General features: G+C 45.0%; 1 protein-coding gene across 11 annotated transcripts in view; it reads right to left on the bottom strand.

Annotated features, from left to right (window-relative positions):
* Positions 1 to 23,100, bottom strand: part of LOC119450630 (transmembrane and coiled-coil domains protein 2) — a 90,945-nt gene that overhangs the window by 3,913 nt on the left and 63,932 nt on the right. For 8 of the 11 annotated variants that reach the window (XM_049666089.1, XM_049666087.1, XM_049666084.1 and 5 more), the window contains 5 exons: positions 19,789 to 19,827; positions 18,862 to 18,927; positions 14,507 to 14,572; positions 7,512 to 7,667; positions 6,966 to 7,150 (listed from right to left, as the gene is read on the bottom strand). In XM_049666089.1, coding sequence (XP_049522046.1) covers positions 6,966 to 7,150; positions 7,512 to 7,667; positions 14,507 to 14,572; positions 18,862 to 18,927; positions 19,789 to 19,827 — 512 coding nt within the window. The remainder of the gene's footprint in view (positions 1 to 6,965; positions 7,151 to 7,511; positions 7,668 to 14,506; positions 14,573 to 18,861; positions 18,928 to 19,788; positions 19,828 to 23,100) is intronic. The other 3 variants (XM_049666085.1, XM_049666086.1, XM_049666088.1) reach the window with 3 other exon arrangements.

Here is a 23,100-nt window from a genome sequence, read left to right as displayed (position 1 = left end):
TTGGTAATAAAAGCGTGACGTAGTGTATACCACTACTGAAGAAACTTACAAAGCTGCAGGGCTGGTAGCTATCAGATTTTGTTTATTAACAGCAAACGACGGGGATGCCGACGATTAGCGGATGTGATGTAGATCCCAGAACACGGCCTCCGAGATTCTCAGCATGCCACGAGTGCTGCCCAATCTCGAAGGTTATGCACGGGCACCACACTTGTTCTCATTGTCCTGAGCTTTGCATCATTTCTTGTGAATGGTAATGGTAACGGGGTGTTTCTATTTTCTTTTTAAAGTGATTGCTTTCTTTGGCTCTTCCCCCCACTTTGCAGTTTACATGTATCTGAGGGTGATCTTGACACGTGCCTATATATATGCCACTTAATGTAACCATGAGGATGATCTTGACACGTGTACATATATCTACAAATACAGTGGTGGAACAGTCATCTGACCTTTAGCGCACATCCTCGCGCAGGCAAAATGCTGATTTGGCACAGCGAGAAGCATTCTTGGCATAGTGGCGAACATACATCTATAAACCAGGTAGCCACAATTTTGCCTAAAATAGTCAATAAATATACCAGAGCTGGGTTTATGCTCATAAATATGGCATTTGAAATCAAAATTACAGTACAAGTTTCTATAATACAGAAATGAATGACCTTCCATGTGCGCATATCGTGGTACAGTAGAACCCCACTGTTATGTTCCCGGGTGTTGCGTTTTCCCGGCTGTTACGTCGTTTTTGGCCAGTCCTGGCACAGCTCCCATAGAACCCAATGCATTGGTAACCCCGCTGTTGCGTCATAACTGTGGGACCGTTCCCGCATCATACGTTGCGAACTGCCACCCCGCGCCGGCCGAGTGGCCATTTTGACTTTTCATGTCGCTTGGCTTGGTGGCTTGACGATGGCATTGGCCACACAAAGTGCAGGCGGCGACACCTATGACGTATTTTCGGTTTCCGCCAAGAGAAGTATGGCCTTTGAAATCCGTATTTGCTATCTAAAGATGGTGTCTATGATGTGATGTGGCCCTAAAATGAGTTTTGGCACATAGATGTTCTGTATAAAGTCCCAGGGCGATAACGCCATCGCCGTGCGCCGTATGCTGTATGTGTGAGTGAAGGCGTGCGAGGGGAGCCGACAACCGCATCTAAATCTCGCGCGCGCAAGGAAGCAGGGAGGGAGCGCGCTTTCTTCCGTTATGCTCGAGGCACCGGAGAGGGAGCGAGGGGGGAGGAGAGGGAGGGAGGGATAGCGAGAGGCCTTGTAATCTAGCATCAAATGCGTATGCGCAAGGGCGCGTGGGCCGTATCTTGAAAGCGATCTGTGTTGGGGCAGAGTCTAGGCACTGTAGGTGCATCGGCGGCTCATAGCTTTGTGCGTGGTGTGTGTTCTCGGCACTCAGTTTGCGTTGAAGCGATAGACAACAGCACGAAGGTCACTTCGCTCGCTGCTGCAGCGGCGCTTCCTCACGCCAGCGTTCGACAGCGCGTGTCCGCGCTCATCGAGTGTGATGTGTTCATGTTTGCCTGTGGGCGCTGACACCATGCTTGTTAATATAGTTTTTAAGCGAATGTTTACAAGTTTATACGGACAATAAAACTACTATCCTTACATTGTATAGCTGTCTACTAATTTGCTATCGCAATTGATGCTTCGGGTTCCGGGCGAAACTACAACTTTTTTTCACTTGTAAGAATTAAAATAATATTGTGTGCAGTTTAACACTACTCTAATTTTTCAAGTTTTTCCTATTTCTCGGCTCTTGCGTTTCCCGGCTCTTACGGGGTTTTTTTTGTTTTTGTTTTTTACGGTCCCATGGAAAACGTATCAGTGGGGTTCTACTGCATAAAGCTGCTTCTACTATTTAGATTTGCAACAGGCATTTGTGCATTCGCGGTGCTTCAAGCGAGCCGGGAAAAAAGAAGTGGAAAAAAAAAACTGGAATAAGGTCATGTAAGGAAGAAGATGCCATAGACCGAAGTTGCAGCAAAGACAGCTTTCTATACAGACAATGTGCTCAATGTCTCCCGGTGCATAACTGTGCTTTGGATCACGTGAAAGCTGTCTAAATTATAACCATGGCATCTGCTCTTCTGATCGTGCAGGGAGGGGTTGCAAGAAAAGTCCCCATATTATGCAAATTATGTTGTGTCAACGATTCAGTACGTGCACTACGACGTATTTATAAAGTGGCACCGCGTCAACAACTATTCTAAACACTGTGTGACTGGACATTATCCAAGGCTTCCTTATTATCTGGCAGCCTCCTTGACCGTATGGGCTCAATGCCACACTAGTACGAAGAGTACTCAACTGCAGCACAAATGGCACAAATAACAACCGCACAGCGACAGTACACTGCAACCTACCCTGTAGTGAAATGCAACAAAAGAGCGAGAACTGGCGCAAACAGTGCATGGAAGAACGACGACATCGGCTATATCTTTCGGCTATGGCAGCTCCATTTAATTCCAGGATGACGATGATGATAGCGTGCTTTGGGTTTCGGTTTCAGTTTAACCAGCGAGGCAGCATCAACGCTACGACGCTTTCGTTCCTATGCTTTCTTTGGCACATCCTCGGCGCAATGTTCTGCTAAAATGTCATTTTGGAGCAGGATGGAGCAGAGGACTGCTCTTGGTGCCATTTGCCGCAATTGGCACAACTGTTCCACTGTATTTATTCGAATCTAGGCCGATAGATTTTTTCAAGAAATCATATACGAAACTCTAGGGTCGGCTTAGATTCGAGGATTTTGAAAAACGCGCCAGTTTTCTAACTGAAACTGATAAATACGGTGCATCGTTAGTGCCCTCTAGAAAAGTCAGTATCACAGCCGCTACTAGCCGCGCCAGTAGCCAACTGAAGTACATGAGCGACGTCGCCATTTTGACCTGTGTCGTATCGGTAGTACCAGTATGGTGTAGCATCGGCGCACGGTGTCACATTATCGTAATGGCACCAGACAGGCGATGCAACTATAGTGCCGCTTTATAACAAACAGTTGTGCTAGCCGCAGAGGCATTGTCAAACATTCAAGCCGGGCAGGACTTCGACATTGATAAGAAAAGTGTCTGTCATTGGAGGGGGCAATGGTGTAGTATCAGCGTGCGGCGTGGCATTATCGTAATGGCACCAAACAGGCGATGACACTATAATGCTGCTTTCTAACGAACCGTCGTGCTAACCGCAGAGGCATCGTCAAACGTTCAAGCCGGGCAGGACTTCGGCATCGATAAGAAAAATGTCCGTCGTTGGAGGGGGCAATGGTGTAGTTTCAGCGTGCGGCGCGACGTTGTCGTAATGGCACCAAACAAGCGATGCCACTATAATGCCGCTTTCTAGCGAGCAGTTGTGCTAGCCACAGAGGCATCGTCAAACGTTCAAGCCGGGCAGGACTTTGGCATCGATTAGAAAAACATCCGTCGTTGGACGGGCGCAACAGGAGATGCTTTTTAAGTGCGCCGCAAGGAGGTTGACATTTACCCAGGAACTTTGATCGTATGCTCCTTCAAAAAGTGCAGCATCTCTAATGTGCTTGATGGTACCGAATATAGTGCACTGTTTGAAAATGGCAGTGATAAGGAAGATAGCAACAAGGCAAGCAGTGATGATCACGTAGAATGAGCTCGGCATGTTCATGTTCAATAAATGCTGTTTTCATTTTGTGAACCCTGTCCTCGCTTTTTTGTTCAGCCTACATTCGAAGTAACTTTTTTTTCTTTCTGGCTTCGGACTTTGGGGGGTCGGCTTAGAATCGGAGTTGGCCTAGACTCGAAGTAAATATGGTAATACAGTCGACTTTCATTAGTTTGACCCTGACGGGACTGACCCAACTGATCAAGTTATTTGGCAGGTCAAATTAAGCAAGATGCAGAAAAAAGTCACAGGCCTGCGCGACACACCCAGCACAGTCCCAGCGTAAGCTGGAGGAGCGGCTCCATAGGAGCTCCATTTTTGGCAGCACGCACTAGAGGGTCTTCGCGGCGAAGTATCTTTGCGTCATTTTCACTAGAACGATCTGAACTGTTTGCCTGGCGTCGACGGCGAGCTACGGCTCGTGCTGCTCTCTGCACAGTGGTCTGCTGAGCCCGACGTAGCCTGGTTGTAGAAGCGTACATAGCTTTACAATTTGCTTCTTCAGCAGCAGTTCGTACCTTGCGAAGAGGTGCCATATAGTCTACCGAAGAGTAAACACAGGTACCGAGACGATGCACTGCACATGTCACATCCCTTGACCTGTGGCACGATATGATGCTGTTGATGATGATGATGACTACAATGATTTATTGGCACCCCCTTTGAACAGGGCGGTGACAAACAGTCACTTAGCCTGCTTGATTTAATAAGGTATGCCATACATGTTTTGCATTCTAGCATTTTTTTTTATAGACCTTCCTCTTCTTCCTCAAGACAATGCAACCATTTCTTGGTCAATGGGGGATAGTGGGTAGGCACCTGGCGACAGCTGCGACAGACACCCGACGGCGGACAACATCGCCAACCGAAACGGCTATTGGAATGAGCCCGTTAAGCTTACACTGCAAGTATATCACATTTTCACCATCATGCCGAAGCAATGAACGTGATGGCAACATGTTAGCATATTACACGAAGTGCAAGACTCGTAGCTGTAGTTGCAGTATGAACTGAAGCTGACTAAGTAAAAGCTGACTTAGTCATAAGCTGACTAAGTAAAAACGAGCTGTTGTGCTAGGTGCCCTCTGTTTCAATCCTGCCATTGGACAATTTCATTTATGTTTATTAATTAAAGCCAACATTTTTCTTAGTGACTTTACCGCCCCTTTTCCGTATCAGGTATGTTTCAAACCTTTTTCCTGGGTCGATCCCGGAGGTAGTGCACAGCCTTGCCAATAAAATTACATAATTTTCATGTTTGAGCTCTGTTATTGTTTCGCACATTTAAGATTTAAGTCTGAGAAGCTTAAGATAAAAGGCATGTGCTGTCGGTGCTTTGTTTCATGACATTTGTTTGCGGACTGCCATTCCAAAAATTTTGAGGAATACCTTTATCAAGAATGTAAAACCTGGTATGAGCAACTTTAGTGATAGAACGGTGCGGCAATATATCCCACATACATCGCATGTCATATAGCATGTAAAGGCATATAGTATACAGATACATAAATATATACGGAACCTCACGGCAACACCGATGGCAAAAATTCGCGCGGAGTGTCCATATAATTGCTATCGCAATAAAATGTCAAAGCACACAACTGATACGTTTGGCAGTATTTGGCCAATCCTAACATGATTCCGAACTAAAGAGCGCCCACTTTCTGTCTGTCGAAGTAGTAAACTAACGTAGAAATTACATTAAAGCTCCTAAAAAGAAGTTGAAATCTAAGGCGCACCCAATTTTTTAGCATGAAAAAATGTTGAACAGCGGCGGCCTGTTTCCTAAAATCAGCTTCACGGCATTACACCCCTGTTATGCGGCAAAGCATAAGACTGCTGCGAAGTCGGTTTTTATGTGTCAGATTGGAGCGCGCAGACAATTTTCGGCCCAATTTTCTGAAAAAACAAAAAACAAAAAGTGCGTGTTAGAATGGGGTAAATACCGTAATCAAACATTTTGAGCTACTGTTGCTGCTTCCTGGGCGGGCGAAAAAAAGACGTTTTCGACGAGAGATGAAGTGTGCTCAATGCATTCGCTGTCCCCTAAGCTCCACCAAGGCAGACGCCACCACGACAGGGGTCGCTGTTGGGGTCACCAAAGGGGTCAGGCACGTGCATGCTGCCGGGTTAAGTTTGAATTGTCCAGCGAAGGCCTCCATTAAGATTGAAATAATGAAAGTTGGGGCCCATAGAAATGCATAGGCGCCGGCCGGGATCAAAAAAAAATAAATAAATAAATTAGTTAAACGGAGTCGAATTAAGGGATGTCTACTGTGTGTGTGTGTGTACACACATACACAAAGAAAATTTATTTTGATGGTTGGCTCTAAACCCAATTCCCCGCCTGATGCTTTAACCACAGACGCTGTGAGTAAAAAGACTTCCGGAATAAACACCTTTACTTATTTCCTCTCGTGCAAGCCAGCGCTTTGACACCCTTGGTGTGTTTGGTGCACTAGGCGCGTGGCATAGGAACAATTTACTTACAAAAAGTGAGCACGCACATATTCTAGCTGACAATGAAGGTAGAAGTTACAGAACACGTTTGTTGCTTAAAGTAGCTACACATCTTCTCATCGTACTTTGGTGCTGTGGGGCGTTTCTGCAACACATTTCTGCAACACGTTTCAATGCTCAATAAAAGTTCCGATTTCCCTGCAAGGTTCACCATGGTGGCTGAAGGACATGTTCATCACTGAAATCTAAAGCACGTTTCTCGTCATAATGTACAAGCTATCGCTTACAAATATTTATCTTTCATTTTTTTTTCACTTTTTCTTTCTTTTGCCGATTGTCATGTTAGACCCTAGTGTATGTACATCACGAGTGTTTTCCTTTTTTTCTTGTTAAGTCATGTCAATCACAAATGTACCCTTCTCTTATGTAATGCCTATGAGCCCTTAAAAATCAAATAATGGAATATCAACTCAGAATTGGTTCTGCCAGGAGTTTCTGTTTTGTTTGAGATTTTGAGTTGCAAATTTATATTTTGGCGAGCTTTTCGTGACATATGTAGGCTGCTGTATATGTACTGTCGCGATCAAAAGTTTGGAGACCACAGCACCAGCAAAAAATGTTAATATATTCAAGCGCAGCTCTGCAGCCTGGAATTGATTTAATGCATTGTATTGGTCAAACATCCGCGCAGATGCATGCACTCTTAATTTCACCTGGAATGCCCAGGCTGCGCAATAATTAAACATCGCCGCACCTTTGGTACCCAAAATTTTGATTGCAACTGTACACAATATGAAACTGGGCTTTTTAAAAAAGTAAGTTCAAAAATAATGTTGGAGTTGGCCCGACTGATGCGCCCACCTGGACTGCAGGAAGGGCATGGCAATGTTGGCTATGGTGGAGACGAGAAGCAGGGCCAGCTGGAGTAGCATGAGCAGGACGTTGACCAGTTTGAGGCCCAGAGCGCGCGCCTGAGAGTTGTCCAGGGCATCCAGACTGACCAGCTGCTGTAGCTGCTGGTGCTGCTGGTGCTCCATGCGGCTGATCTGCACGTGTGTCCCCAGAGAACGGGCGTTTTCGTCTCATAACGCACAGGTCATTGCCAGTAGCGGGTAACGAAAGAAGTGACAAGCTATAAAACATTGTACTTGACAATGAAAGAAGCTAAGAACCATGCAATTAATGATAGAACAGAATAGAACAGAAAATGATAGGCACAATATTAATAGACCGGAAGACGACAGTACCACTACGACAAGGGCCACTATGATCCCTGCTTGTTAGCACACTTGCTGGATGTGACCTGTCAGAAAGTTAGAACTAGACTAGACAATTTAAACATTTTCCTTGAGCCCCCGCCTCCAATTCCAAACCAATTCTATCAACAAAGTACTCTCTCTCACTCACCCGTGTCTGACAGCTTTCGAGAAGCTCTTGGACGTCTCGCAGGCGCTCCTCGCTTTGGTATTGAACCTTCTCTTCCATGTCTGCCATACCCTGCTTCAGGTTCTCCATCTCATTCTGGTGCAGCTCGATCAGGTCATTCATCTGCTCCTCCAGACGCTGCATCACCAATGGTGAATTAGTTCGACGCCTCCTTTGCAGACATTTCACAACAGAGGAACACATGAGAAGAAGAGCCAAAGTGCTGAAGTGGGCAAGGGGGCAGGTGCAGAGACACTGCATGAGTGCTGAGAACACATTACTACATCTATGCAAAGCTGATGCTGACCTAACCATTCAGGCTGGGGCTTTCAACCTTTTCTAAGATTAAGGACAATGGATCGCTTGTAGCAAAAGCAGACATGCCTATTCACATTTTAGCAGTAAAGTCAACACAATTTTCAATATGAGCATGTTCAAAAGCAGCACGGGGTCCCCATGCATGCATGTTATTTCTTAACACTGGATAATTTGAATGAAGCTTGCATGCCCTATGTGGACAAATGAATGCGTCATGAAGGATTTCGTAGTGCAGAGGCTGACACACACACAAAAACAGAAGGATTTATGAAAAAGTCGCAGTTTCGCTCGTAAGGCGAAGCATCGATTGCGATAGCAAATTAGTGAACAGCTATACGAAGTAAGGATAGTAGTTTTATCGGTCGTATGAACTTGTAAACATAGGCATACTAACTAAATTAACAAGCATGGTGTCACGCAAGCACAAGCAAACATGAACACATCTCACTCGATGACTGCGGAAACTTGCTGTCAAAATGCTGGAGTGAGGAAGCGCGGCAGCAGCAGCGAACGAATTGACCTTCGTGCTGCGTCTCACATCAACATGAATTAACACTTTCCTGTCCGCGCCTATACCTATCGACACTATGCTGTTGATGGTTTCAATTTAAATTTTACCGCGTTCGGAGCGCTTACGGACAGCTAGCGCCATCCAGCGCATAAAAAGAGCACTATTTTTCAAGTTTCGCTTTTGTGTTTCCTTTTTCACCGCGGCGGAATTTTTAAAGCGCCTTTTAATCATGCTTTACGAACGCTTGTAGTTTCCGACATGGCGTCAACGTCGCGCACACCTGCTCCTCGGAAACAGCGAATTTCAATGAATTCCGATGAGCTTGCGTAAGAATTTTGTGATGGTGGTAGCAGCAGAGACTCGGGAGATGATTTTGATTCATCCGACTTCAGCATGGACGGTGAAAGTGCGTCAAGTAGCCCCGGAACGTCGACAGGCATCTGCCAGTAAGTTCCGTTTTCTACTCCGAACTGTTTCATTGCGGCGGCGATCGGATCAAAAGACATCCGGTGAGTTCTAAAGGTCGCGGTTCTTATCTGCAGGGTGTCAACAACGTTCGGACAGGATCACTTGTCGGCGGCAGCACAAAGAGTGGAGTTTTGCGCGAGAAGACGGCCGGGAGTTGACCTCAGCGCTGCGCTCCGCAGTGTGGCGCGGGGCTTTGTAAGAGCCATGGGTTTCTTGTGCTGTTCTTCACCGCAGAAATAAGCACAGAGAGATGCAACATGACTAATAAATATGCGTGGATGCATATTTTGGAGAAGCAGTCATACAGGTGAGAGAGACGGATCATGGAAGGAAGTGACTCCCGATGAGATGAAGTTTATCGGACTTTTCATTTACATGGGTATCATTTACATGGGTACCAAGGGTCCTCCTGCTGTTCTCACTACAAGTGCCCCTAAGGATCAACAGCACAAGCCATAGAAGCTACAAAGATACAGGAATTGCAAATTGTGCCATCAAGAACGGAAAGTTGAACAAAAAACTAATGTTTTCTGCGAGACATGCTCCGCAAACTTGTGCTTCACCACATCACGCAACTGCTTTGTGCGGTGGCACAATAGCCACTAGGGCTAACATTTTCCTTTGTATAAAATTAACTTGTACAGATAGAAAGTTCATATTTGGAGGAATGTTGTATACAGCCTTCTTCTTCAAAATGTATATTTAGAAATTTTTTAGGTAGTGTTTGTGCAAAGCAGCATTGATGTTTTTACGGAGTTTTCTCATTTTTGTTACAAATTTTTTTATTAAGTAATTTCTTTCGAAGAATTGTTAACCCTTTGCGGTGTCAAAACTTTTACCCACTTTTCAGCTGTTCTGGTCCGAAACTATTTTGCCAGTTTGTGGCACCGCTAACAAAACCACCAACTGTGGAAGAAAAACTCACAGGATATTTATTTTTTCGCTTGCATTCTGCAGGCAACTCCTGCTACCGATATTTGAGCAGCGTGTGATACCGCTCGAAGGATTCTCCTGGGTGCAGGCCAGGGTTGTTACTGCAGGTTTTGCAGAAAAACACAGTTTTCCTCCTGCCTCCGTTTGTTTTTCGTTCGCAAGCGGCACAGTCCTTGCTGCTTCGGCCTGGGAGCTTGTAGATAAAATAGCTCCTCCCATCTAGCCTTCCCTCGCACTCCTTCCGCGCAGACGGGCCTCGCTTTTTGGCTCTAGCCCTCACGTCACCCACCAGCTGTAGGATGAGGTCGCGGCGGTACTGCAGGTGTCGGTGTTCTTTCTCACCATGATTCTGCAGCTGTGTGCACCTCAAAATAAAGCTATTGACAATGGAAACCCCTAGAAGTTTTCACTAAATGCACCACCGTAAAACGCCCGCGGTGGAAATGTGGTCATGCTTCTCAGCGAACCGCGCGAACGTGCGGTTGCGCGCGCAAGTGAGAACGCTCTGGTATGCAGAAGCCGTGCTGAACATTGTGCTGCACCCTAGTGCAAAAAGAAGTAAACTTCAACAAACAGTTTATTTATCCCTCAGGAGATGGTGCATTATGTATACAAAGAATGTGCACGAATCACAGTGAGAAAAACTGCTAAATTTAACCCCCGAACACCCTTGTCGGGCGGTGCCCGACAGCAGACCGCTACGGCCGTGTTGCGTTGTCGGGCCCTGCCCGACAACGGACCGCAGGGCCCGACAACGGACCGCAAAGGGTTAATAAATGCTTGCTTGAAAATAATACCATTAGAAAGCACAATCCTTCTTCTACATATTGATACTATACCTTCTAATATCAACCATTTGGTGTAGCAGTAACAAAATAGTTTACTAGACCACCCGAAAACTGCTTATTTTCCTGCGGACAGGAAAGTGTTAAGCCGTGAAAAAACAGTGCACGGCAGACTGTGCCCCCATCGCAGGTGGCTTTCAACATACAGCGGTCCGGGCGGGCGCACACAGCTGCCCGGGCCGCCTGACTAGCAGAGTAATGTTAACACATGTTTGAAGTTGTGTGGGGATGCAAATTAGGTACAGACAATAAGTGTACCTCCATTTGTCTATAGTGAAGGCATAACAATAACCAAAAGGCGGACTTATCCGCTTGTATGCCATCTTACACATCTAAAGCAGTGCATCAATAATCGTGTATCGGCAATCTTTTCAGGCCATCTGAAGAATTAAGATACAGTGGAACCTCAATTATACGTCCCCCAGTTATGCGACGACCCACATTTTACGACGAATTGGTTTGGTCCTGGCGAAACCCCCACAGAAATAATGTATTAAAAACTTCGATTATACGACACAATTTTACGCCAACCCCGCCCCGTACGACGCCTCTGTCAGTAAAGATTGTAATGCTAGGGGCAACTTTCAAGTCACACGAAATAATGAAAATAAAACCGCGAATGTAATGCGAGATGAACTGAAAAAGAAATGGTCGTTTATTCAAGGAATCGCAATTCGGAAACTTGTTCTCTTCACTCATCATCGTTGTCTGAAGAGGAGACGGGGCTTCCCTTGAACGGTATTCTCGGGCGATCAGTTTCACTTCCGCGAAATTTCGCGTGACTCAGCAGTGAAAATGTCCCCACCAAGTGTTTCAGGTGCTGTCCTAAGCACGCTATCAGCGCCAACAGCGCTGTCGGCAATATACTTTGGGGGGTTCAGTGCCGGTACGAGCAGAGTCTCGCGAAGCCAAAACTATCTCCAGAAGTGATCGCCCGTGAATCAAGTCATCTTCCAGGCCGTGCCGTTGAGCTTGTTTGAGGTTTAAGTACTTCTTCAAAGACTGCACAACATTTCATTCGGGGTCAGTACCAGGCCACTTCAGGTTCCACTGAGCCTTTCCGACTGGCCTCGCACTTAAAGTGGGCCTGACGTCGATACACCGAGCCATGGCAGACTTTCCCAGCTCTTCGGCCATCAAAATTTCTCGTCTCTCGAAGCGCAGTCATGCCAAATGCGATTTGTCGCCATAACGCCACGAATGAACGGAGTCGAACCGCAAAAGGCCGTAGGGTATTGCGGCATCGAAACCAGGGGCCATATTCTGAAATGTTCCACTTCGGTGATAGGTTGCCTTTCGCCTTCAGGCACGCGCTGATTGGCTGTTTCAGCAAAATTGGATGAGCTGATTGGCTCGTTGAGCCTGACGCCATTCAATTTTGCTCAACCAGCCAATCAGCGGGCACCCGAAGGCGAAAGGCAAACTATCGCCGAAGTGGAATGTTTCAGAATACGACCCCAGGCACAAGCATAGCGAAAACAGCGTCGATTCCAATCAAAAACAAGTTCTGACTTCGGTCGGCTTGTATATGGATTGGATTGAGGCGTAGTTACAGGTTGCCAACGTAGCGCTAGAAATTGCGGGCTTTAGTGCATTTGTTTTAAAATGGCCAATTTTGCTGTTATTCGACGGTAACGTGAGGGTTGAGTTCAAGCAACGAAAATCATGAAACATACGCGCATTACATCAATAAATACAGTAATTTCTTTATAATTTAATCAACCTTCCTTGGGGCAGTGCAAGTTAGTGCCGCGGGCTTATTCAGGCGGTCTGTAACCGTTTTTTGGGTAAGACTGGGTGTCACTGCCTATATTCTTAGTTTTTTTATTATACGACGCCCGGATTATACGACGGTTTTGTGTGGTGCCCTGAAAGTCATATAATCGGGGTTCCACTGCAGTCAAACGCCATAACAACAAAGTGCTTGGGACCTTCAAAATTCTTTGTTATAAAGGTGACTTCATTGTAAAGGTCCCGCCCGTACCACTCACAATATAGCAAGCTAAGCATGTTCAACAAAAGAAAGCCTTTATTTAACTTGAATTCAAGAAAGAGTGAGTGAGAAAGTCGCTAATAGTTTTGTGCACAATTCGCCTGACAGAATGTGTGATTGTGGCCAGCCTTACTGCATTCAGGTTGATTCATGCTCAGTGGCGAAACCGAGGAGCTACGGGAAGTAAAACTATGAATTATCAAATGCCACTATCACCCTTCTTCAAAATTCGTGGTTTGAGTACAGAATCTTCAGCAGTGTTGCCTTCATTGAAATTTGCCTCCTTTTCACTCTAGATAGCTTTGAAGACGCTGTTCGTCGTCAGTTACGATATCATGTCCTCATCAAATGGAACATACTGTATTTACACAATTATAACGTGCCCTCGAATATAACGCAAACACAATTTTCGTGGGCTTAAAGTACAAAAATAAAAGTGCACCTGAGTGTAACATGCGCTCCATTTATAAAAGAAAAATATAGTGCATCCCCACATTCGTGATTAGATGAATACTATTCACCGACGATTACGATATTCTCTAATGCAAAATTTGAGCACAGCTCTATATGTGTTTTCTTTTTGCGATATACTGGCTGGCGCGGACGATCTGTCTAGTGCGTCTTGAGCCCGTCTTGTGCGGCACACGTGAGAAGAAGATGGTGTGACGCTGGCCTTGATCAGTGGCACCGCTCTGCCTTGTGATATAGTGCTACACATTCTCCCTGAAGATATTAACAGCGAAGCTGTTTAAGCCAGCCGTAAAACGCGCGCGTTTCACGAAAAGCCGGCCGCGCCGTAACCATGGCAACTAGTAACGCCGCAGCTGCCTGCCACTGCGTTGCCTAGCAAGCACCTCGCGGAGCATCGCGCGCTATGCTCGGGAGAGAGAGAGAAACAAATTGTAGCAGCACCAACGAGGCAACACGCCGCGGTGCTGCCGACGCCAACCGCGCTTCTCCGTTTCCCCGCATTAGCGCCGAACACTCGCGGTGTCTGTGACTGCAGCAGGCGTCTCTGGCGGCGGCGAGGCCGAGCTCCCACCAATTGCGCGCTACTGCGCATGCGCCGTGACGTCTTTCGCCCCACTTCCCCTACGTGTGCTCGGAATGCAAGTGCTTCGCGAGGCATTCCCCGATGCCATGAACAAGGAGGAAATGCTTATACACTTCGTATAACTTGGCATTACTTCGTATAACTTAACATCACTTTGTATAGCCATGACCAGCTAGGAACCGATCAGCTCCGCTGTGTCTTTAGCCTTGCGCCACTAGTACAAGCTACCCCATTTGTTTATCGCTTGTAAATATTCTTCCCCGTAATAACATGAAGCCAACTAACAAGACACCAAGGAAAGCATAGGGTAAATTACATGTTTTAATTGAAATGTAGAAATGATAAATAAATAAAATTGAAAGTGGATGAAAGAAAGTTAGTGACGTTTCACTTCGTGAACGCGGGTGACGCACAAGCGTATGGGTGTTATAGCGCACACGAAGCTATCGGCCTTCGGTCCGCCTAGACACCTACACTGTCCCCATTGCAGATCATATTCAAGACGGGGCTCACGCGGCCATACCATAGGAGTAGAACACCAAGGACGTGGGTTCATATTCCACCTGCAGCCAGTTGTTCTTTCATCAACTGTTATTTATCATTTCTACATTTCAATTAAAACAAACTCCTCTATTTGAGTGCGCGTATCAGCCGCTTCATTCAAGAATCCTTCATGACACATATCAGCCAGCTAGCTCAACTGGCCATGCTGCTGTAACGGAAGTTGACAGTATTTGCAGTGGATGTTCTCAGATCCTGCAGTGGTAGAGCTACCTTGAGGCATGTGACTCGACACACCCTCGCTAAAGCTCTCATGGCGCAGTGCAGCAGATAGCAGGCAAAGCGGAAGCCCACCTCTGTGGCATCATGCCTGCAAGTTGCTTGATCTGCTTGCCAGCACGAAGCTGGAACCAGGGGCATCTGGCAGCATGACAACAGAGAGCATAACGGAAAAGTTGGCATAAGCTTTCAATCAACTCGGCATTACTGTTATTAAAGGGGCCCTGCAATGCCCTTTCAAGAAAGATGTGTCTAGTGTCAAAGGAACAAATCTGTTCCAACAAAAAGACTGATATTTGAGCGTGTCTCATATGAGTGTATTAGTTACTGGCAATCAAAAGCTGCTTCTGCCACATAATTTGCAGCTTTCCCCTGCTTTCCGCTGTTTCTACTGCACTCAAAGCTGTGCTGATGTGCAGTGATGCTCATGCTGTCCTACTCACACTCGCCGCTGCGCTTTGGTATCGCCCTCCGAGACAGGCTCACCGGAAATCCTGATCTCGGAGTCATAGTATCCGCATACTGGTACTGCTCTCCACTACCAGGTGGCACTGCCATTTTATCTGTCATGACATTCTCTTTTTTTTTTTTTGCTGTGGGGCCAACTGAAAGCACTATTTAGTTGTGACGCAGAACGAATATCTGCGCTCTTTGTGCATCATGCCAAACACGGCAAGTGGGGGGATTTCAAGAAGCTGGAGGAATAGGCAGGCAGTCTTTTGAAAAAATATCTCCACAGACTGTATGCCAATCCCAGCAACACCAACTTATACATCAAGGACAGCGAAGCTGTGTAAGGGAGTGCTCGCACGTTTCAGCAGTCCTGGGAGTCTGCTTTGCTACTGTCTGAAATCTACCCAAGACTTCGCAAACACTTCACCATACACCCAAGCCTTTTAACATGCTTCATTATATCCGAGATTCGTACTGAGACCCATGTTTTATTCCTCTAAAATTATATTTTAAACACAGTACGGCACAAATGCACTCATAAGAACAGATAATAAAATCGATCTTAGCCAAGAGGCCCAGACGCGATACCCTCGAAAAGTTTTTTGATTTGGGCCTCTCTAAACTGACCTACAACGTGGAGACAGCGAAATGTGATGCGAGAAACAAAAACTACAAATAGCGGGCTAATATATAAATGACACAAAGAAGTTCCAAGTCTATTTGAGTAAGGCATATGCAAGACCAGAGTCCCTTTATTATTTTTTCTACTGGTCACAAAACTTCAGGGAAAGTTTGCTATAAGGACAGCAGCTGCTGCTGCTACGGGCACCACTGCAGGTGAGGAGGCTACGATCGCCGGTGTCGCCGGCTTGCTTTGGAGGTTTAGAATAGTTTAGGCCCGATTGCAGTAGGTCGACGCGATGCCGATTTTGGTATGCGACTTTCTGCTGCAGCTGTGTTGTGCCGACGACCCTGTCGGCAGGAGTGGAGTAATCAGCAGACAAGTCGGATGATTTCGTTGCCACACTGCAACGACACAACGCACCCCCTGCACCGACATGGGTGTCGTGGAATTTTCGCTGCTAATTTCTACACATGCTGCTCGCTTTTTTCTTTTTTAGCCATTCCTCAACAACACATTTAGCATATTCACGACAAGAAGCAGTTAGAGTGCGTGCTACGTTCCACGTCTGAATACCGATTTACCCAAGAAGAGCATTTGTTCACACTGGCATGTACGGCCACAGTTGGTTGTTCGCTTCAAGCACCGTGTAAACTGTGCAGCGCTAACATGAAATAATGACAAAATGTTGCAAGACATGCTGATTTGCGAATATGAGCACCGTCGCATCACACTAGCTGAGATCAGCTGCATGATATGAGCTACCGGATGCTTTTAGAACTCTTCATCTTATATGCCATGAGCTTGGTGAAGTATAGCTAAAGGAAACTGTGCATATAACTGCTCAGTTAGAGAGTGCGTAGCTTTCTTTGAAAACATTGATGCACTGATCCGCTTGCACGGGACAAATACACACAGTTTAACAACTGATGGTTCAGGTACCTGCTAAAAAGTGCAGAGAACAAAGCATGTATTTGTATTAGCATCAAGTTGATCCGCGCATGTTGATACGGGAGATTCATCGCATTGTCGCTGTTTAATAAGTTCCCCATTTTTGTAGCACACAAATGTGCACACCTTGGAAAATGCTAAAGAAAGCGCACATTTCCATTACTCCGTCTTTAGCTTATCTTCTCTTACTTTGGAGCAGTTGCTAAAACGCATGACAGTGCATCACACCATTTATTTGACACGCACTTGCAACATCATGCTTCTTCTCGCTACAGAGCGCACCAACATGGCACACTGCCCAATCGCCGTCATTTGTGCATACACCTTACACAGGTGTTGCGGCAATCGCGTTGTCTGTGCGACGTTTTCTCTGGGCAGTTGACCTCACGAAGGTTGGCAGCTTGTTTCGTCTGTCCCTCTATAGCCAGATCAACACTGCTGGACACAACAGGTCTTTGGCATTGTTCTTCAAGTTCCTGAAGACCATTTGAGCTTCTCTGAAAATGCTAAAAGGTAGAAAGAGCGCGTAAAGTTGCTACAAAATGGACACGAACACACTGGCCAGACGCTGCGCCGCTTGCTGAGTGAGCCCTCAACGTGCCCCTTGTGAACCGGTGGCTCCGCCACTCAGTCACTGTTGTCAGCGTATGAAGCTCTTTTTTGACCAGTAAAACGTACTTGTGACCAGTAAAAAATATTAGAGACTCTGGTAAGACCTTTACTTACAAACCATTGATAATTATGCCTCAATTCGAAATCAGGGATCTGACACAGGCTGTACTGCTGGCTGTTCTTCCGATTTCGACTCACATTGCTGGCCTTACATAAAGTTTTTCATCCCCCCCCCCCCATTGACATTTGATACTGACCACACCATCGCACGCCAGCCTTCACCAACATTGGCTTTTGGCATCACCACACGAAAACCAATGCAGAACTCCCCTTCACAGCTTCGCCACAAAAAATTGTGTACTGCATGTAAAGGCGCATTACTTATTTACTAGGTTCAAAAAGGTGTTGCAGGACCCCCTTAAGAAAGGTGCGAAATATGCATGCTGGTAAAGAGAACAACCTCGCAAACTTTTTCCAATGATAAGTTTTGGAATGTGGCTTCTACGATAGCATTCAAATGCATTCTTGTCAAACTTTCATAGCATTTACCTCCTTTCTGTCATTTGTTTTGCTCAAGGAAAGAGCCGTGCAATTTATTCAGTATTGCTCAATTTTGTTCAAGAAAAAAGCCATATAGCAAGTGCTTAGTGTACGGGCATCTTCTTGTCCACTTCCAATTTGGGCAACGTTAGCTAGTCAAATCGATGTAATGAAGTTGAGCCAAGCCAAAGGCAGTGAGCAGCTTTTGAAGCACCTACAGTTAAATACAGTTGGCATCTTATTCATATGAATGATTGCCTTGTCTCATTATGTCAAAGAGAGTGCACGAGGTAGAAAGCGGCTTTTTTTCAACCCATGTTTTTCAAGCAACACATGCTTATGTACATAAAGGTTCGTAAAATGTGGTGTAGAGAACCTGGATTCAGTTTTTTGTAAGCAGATAAACAAAGTATGAAACCATCTTTAGTGTTCCTTCAACTCTGTGAAGCTAAAATGGCAGACTACAATTTTGGAAAAGCAAACTGGCCAGTGTTACCATTTTTAGATGTCTAGCAAGCCATTGAGTTGGAACTTCAGCCCAGTAAGATGTCCTGTATATTGCGTGTGTTTATTACACATGAATGAATAAATAAGAACCTAAAGAAAAAAATAATGGATGATGAAAAACAAAAAGCAGGTGGGGACAACACCATAAAAAGGCCATACCAGTAGGCACATGGTACCAGATTTAGCTTGGCGCTACGTACTAACTGTTTATCACTAATAAACAATCATATTATATTTGAAAGTAAGCTAAGATTTAACCTGGTGACTTTTGTACACCTCTTACACAAAAGGCCTCAGATGTACACAAATAATGCGGCAAAATCTATGATGTAACAGCAAAATTATCCGGGACATTAAAAAGGCCTAAAATTCAATATTGTTTGAAAGTATGGCACTCATTTTCCTTGTCAATAATTTACGTCTTTGAAAGAACACTCAACATGACCAAAATAATCTCCTCTTTCTCTTCAGTGTCCCGTTTAAATGTTTTTAAAAGAGTGCACGGAGCACACAAACATTACAGGAATGAAGATAACTTATGATAAGGAGAGCAATGCGTGTCAACTAAGATGTCCACAGAAACCACCAAAAACAGTGCATGTGAAAATGAAGGCTTGGAACACCTGCTCCGATTATAAGCATGGCAATGCAGCCAGTCTGGCACATTTTGCGGCCAGTCTGGCACATTTTGAGTGTAAGAAGTCACCACATAGAAGAGTGGCAAAAGAAAGCAAAGGGAGCTCACCTCATACCTGTACCGCTCCTCTTGCAAGGCTTGGCTGAAGTAGGAACATTCGTGGTGCAGCTGGTTCTGCGATTGGTACGATGAAAAAGCACAGTCAATATTACAGGCACAGCGCTGCGAGAACCAGGTACACCATACCCCTGTGCCGAACTGATAGTCCCCTCCGTAGGGACACACTAAAAAGAAAAATTAAGTCAAGCTAAGTTTACATATTAGTGTTACAAAAAAAAAAAAGAAAGAAAAGTGCCAATCAATCTTGATGCCAAAGAAGACAAGGTCGACCTACATAGTTGTTCAAATGATTCAATGTTCTGTTCTATTCTGTTCTTTTTTCATGTTAGTTCGGCGCATTGAATGTGGCCCGCAGCAGCGCGGTGCTCAGCTGTTGCCGCAACACATGCACGCAAGAGCATGGCAAGCGAGTTCCGCAATAAATACCGGATGCGCAATAAATATTTCACTTTTCAGTGTTATGTCACAGCTCTCAACATTTTCTCATTCGAGTTCCAACTTAAAATTCACACAGCGACAAGCCATGACAGATGAAACGGAAATCCTGTGCAGGCCTTCTGGCGAGCTTAGACAAGAAAGTGAGCTTTCATGCTCCCCACCAACGTGTTGGTTCACTTTTTGTGCACAAGAACATGCCTCAACCATGCTTTCTATAAACTGCATGCTGTAATTTCGCATGCTCTTTAACGAGTCAATTTTAACACAGCATTTCCAAAATGAAACTTCGAAAATGAAGGCCCAGCGCACGGTTCAAAAAACCATTTCAGGTTGAAAAAGAATAACAGCAAGTAAGATATCGGAAACTAGGAAAGTTGGTGCAGAAAAAAGAAGAAATGCTTTACTTAGTGTGTAGAAACGAAAAGGCAACAACAACATGAAGAGGACAAAGCGAGAGAAACTAGCATGGACAGATACCGCAGTTTCCAGTTTGCAGGCAGAGCCGAAAATGAACACCTGCAGGGCAGAGAGGAAAGGGGAAGAAGAGAGGGAGAGAAGGGATAAAGAGTGGGAGGAGGAAAGAGAAAAAGCACACTTTGGCAGAGACAGCAATTGGAAAGCAAGTGCGCAAGTTTGCGCAGGCACACACAGAAAGCCGTAACTAATTATTTGAAAACAGCAGATGTGTTGCAACCTGGCTGCCGCTGAAATCTGCGACATGTACCATATTTAACCAACTCCAACGCACGATCTTCTTTCCAAATACATTGGTTTGCAATTGCCTGCGCATTAGAAGTGGACATGAAATCAAAGCGGAATTTGGGATGGTGACAACTGCCTACCTTCAGAGCCTGCACCATCATAATCATAAGATGGCAACAGATCCAGTTCTCAAGTATATGATGATGCGCCGCTTTCATTATGATGGCTCATTCAAAACAAACTATATCACATGTTAAGCTAGTGGCAACAAAGTTGTGTCACATGTTTTCAGTGTTCTGCCAACTTGCATGAGTTGCAGGACAAACTGGTCAAGTGTTTAGCTGAAGCGTCAGCCACCATTCTGCCCGAGATTGTTGCGGAGTCATTTAAGAAATACAGAATATCAAACACAATGAACTGCATGTAGGGCAATGTGCTGTGGTCAACATACAGTGATACAGAGCTGTATGACAGCAACAAAATTTACATTTAATGAAGGTAATTCTGCAGCTCTGATCTTTTCCTGTTAGTGAGAATTGGAGGCAAGTTACGTGCTTTTTTTTCTTGTTATAAGATTAGGTGCACACCGCTTTTCTCTTTTGAACCCATAAGGACTGAGTACGTGTTAGACTTGGGGGTGCATTAGAATTAGGTAAATAAGGTACTTTTGTTTGACGCTGTTTATGGGGGATTGACTGACAGTATTTGTTTGTTTGAATTTTAAAGGTGCAAAAGCGTCTCAGGCTATGATGTGCTTGTTTGACAGTGGTTGAACAAGAGAAGCCTCAGCCCAGAGCCAGTGTTTCAACAAGGAAACTTGTTCTTGCCTTGTTCGAAACTTGTGCTGGCTTCAGGCTGCAACTTCCCTTGGCTGCCCATTGCTGATCAATGCAACTAACCACCTTCCACTCATCTTTTCATGTTGTGCGGGAATGGTTTTCTCATTAAATAATTATGTGAAAGGTGGAGGCATTTTGAATTACAACTTTGTGTACAGATAGCTAAACACGGGTGCTCGTCTTGAGATACCTACTAAGCGCACTAGTCCCGTACACATTGACTGGCTTCGATTCCAAAATTATGAAACGTCCCATAAAGTAATTAATAAAAAGTTAACAACATCCGGTTATTCAATGATTATTGACACACACACACACAGGGCCAGTACCTCTAAACACAGTTGACCCTTGTTGCAACGAACTCCAGTAACACAACAAAAAAGGTACATTCTATGAAAAAACTAAAGGAGTCGTTAACCACCCCTTGAGCTAGGTGAAAAGCCCATTCTGCGGATAGTATCTGCTGAGCATACATTTCAGCCAAAGTTTGTACCTGTGTGCGACACGTGGGGCTCGCAAGCGGAGCACGAAGTCCCCTTTTCCTCAAACACTCTCTTTTCAACAGCATCCTTCTCCTCACCCTTTTTGGGGCTGCCTCTTTATATAGCCAATTACCATACATGACTGCTATTGACCAATAGCTGACACCACTCAAGAAGTGTGAGCCGACGATCGGCCGCACCCACCCAAGTAGGAATGAAACTTCGACCCCACTGCTTATCGGGGTGTCGTAGCCGTCAGCTCTCGCTAATTTTGGTTAGTCTGGTACACTGAATTTGCCTAAAACTAAGTGAAAATTCAGCCAAGACTACACGTACAGTATGCCTGTCGCGCCTCCCGATGCATAGCAATTAGCGTCTACAAAGGACGCCCGCCAGAGAGCACTCCCTCCCGGCAGCTCCTGGCTAGACGCGCTTCATATTGAGTGCTACAAAGTGTGCAATCTGTGTTTGCCTACTATCTCCGCAGGACAAAGCCCGTTCACACCAGGTAGCACGGCCAGGCGGGATCACGCGAGTGCACACTCCAGCCCTGGGGTGCATTTACAGTTGCGCATAGCCACACGTAGCCGTGTGTGCTCTGCAGCATAAACACTGTGGCCACTGCAGGGTGCCGTGATGAGCCTGCTCGCTGTAATGCCATACGTGGGGTATCACCATTCTACAGCCGTCAGGACTCCTCCGCTCCTTCAGAACGGAGGACATTGAGGGTGAATGGGAAAGGTATATACCGCGCTCGAAGTATCTACGCTCCATACTAGGTCATTTTGAATAATTCTTTCAATAATATATTACTGGGAGGTACCATACTTGTTCAAAGGCGTTTTTGAGGCTTTAAAGAGATGTAGTTCAGGGCCCCTTTAATGTCTGGTTACTGTTCTTCGTCTCCTAAACAATTCATGGCAAATGATCAGAAGTGAAACAACGACAAAAGTTTTAGAAGCAGTGCAGAAAATGAAAGGGGTATAATGCACACTTTGTTTTTGATTTCACGGCTGAAGAGTACACATGACAAACTGTGATTTTTGCTTGTAGTCTGTCATTTAGTGTTTGTGTCAGTCATGTAGCAGGTTTATCTTTTACGCTACAACCAGCGATGTTTCCCTTGCAACAGGCTTTATTACATATGTCTACAGCACATAAGTCTCTCAGTAGCTTTTTTTTTTGTTTTTTTTTCACAACTGTTTATTAAGCATTTTTGGAATGTTAGTCATAGTGCAGTCATTCATTCTTGGAAAGCTCGTTTGCAACCAGGCTATGAAGAAGACCAGAGGCTATTCCTGCAGCCTCTTTTAATGACAATTAGTACAAATGACAATTAGCAATCTTGTGTTTTAAACCTGCTCCTAATTGCCCCTGATTGGTAGCTGTCTTTTTCCAACAGTTAGTACAAGTGTGGTACCTAAAATGTGGAAATGAATATTCCTGCTGTAAATATATACGTCTGCGTTTGACTATTCGATATTAGATTCAATATTTTATACTTACTATTCGTATTCAATTCAATATTCAATACTTATTATAGTGAAACCTCATTGATACGATTCTGCATAATATGTTTTTCGTGATAATACGTTTTTTCTTTTCCCGATAATACGATTTGGTTAGATAATATGTTGGATGATACGATTTTCGGATGATTCACTTTATCTTCCAGTTCCCGTGAAGATCGTATCAGCAAGATTCCAATGTATTGTATTTCATTTGATATTCGAAAAACTTGATATTCGCCCACCTTTAGTAATAAT

This window comes from Dermacentor silvarum, chromosome 4 (assembly GCF_013339745.2).
Source record: "Dermacentor silvarum isolate Dsil-2018 chromosome 4, BIME_Dsil_1.4, whole genome shotgun sequence".
Taxonomy (NCBI): Eukaryota; Metazoa; Arthropoda; class Arachnida; order Ixodida; family Ixodidae; genus Dermacentor; species Dermacentor silvarum.
Note: the sequence above shows the minus strand (reverse complement) of the source record. Positions and strands in the feature narration are given on the sequence as shown.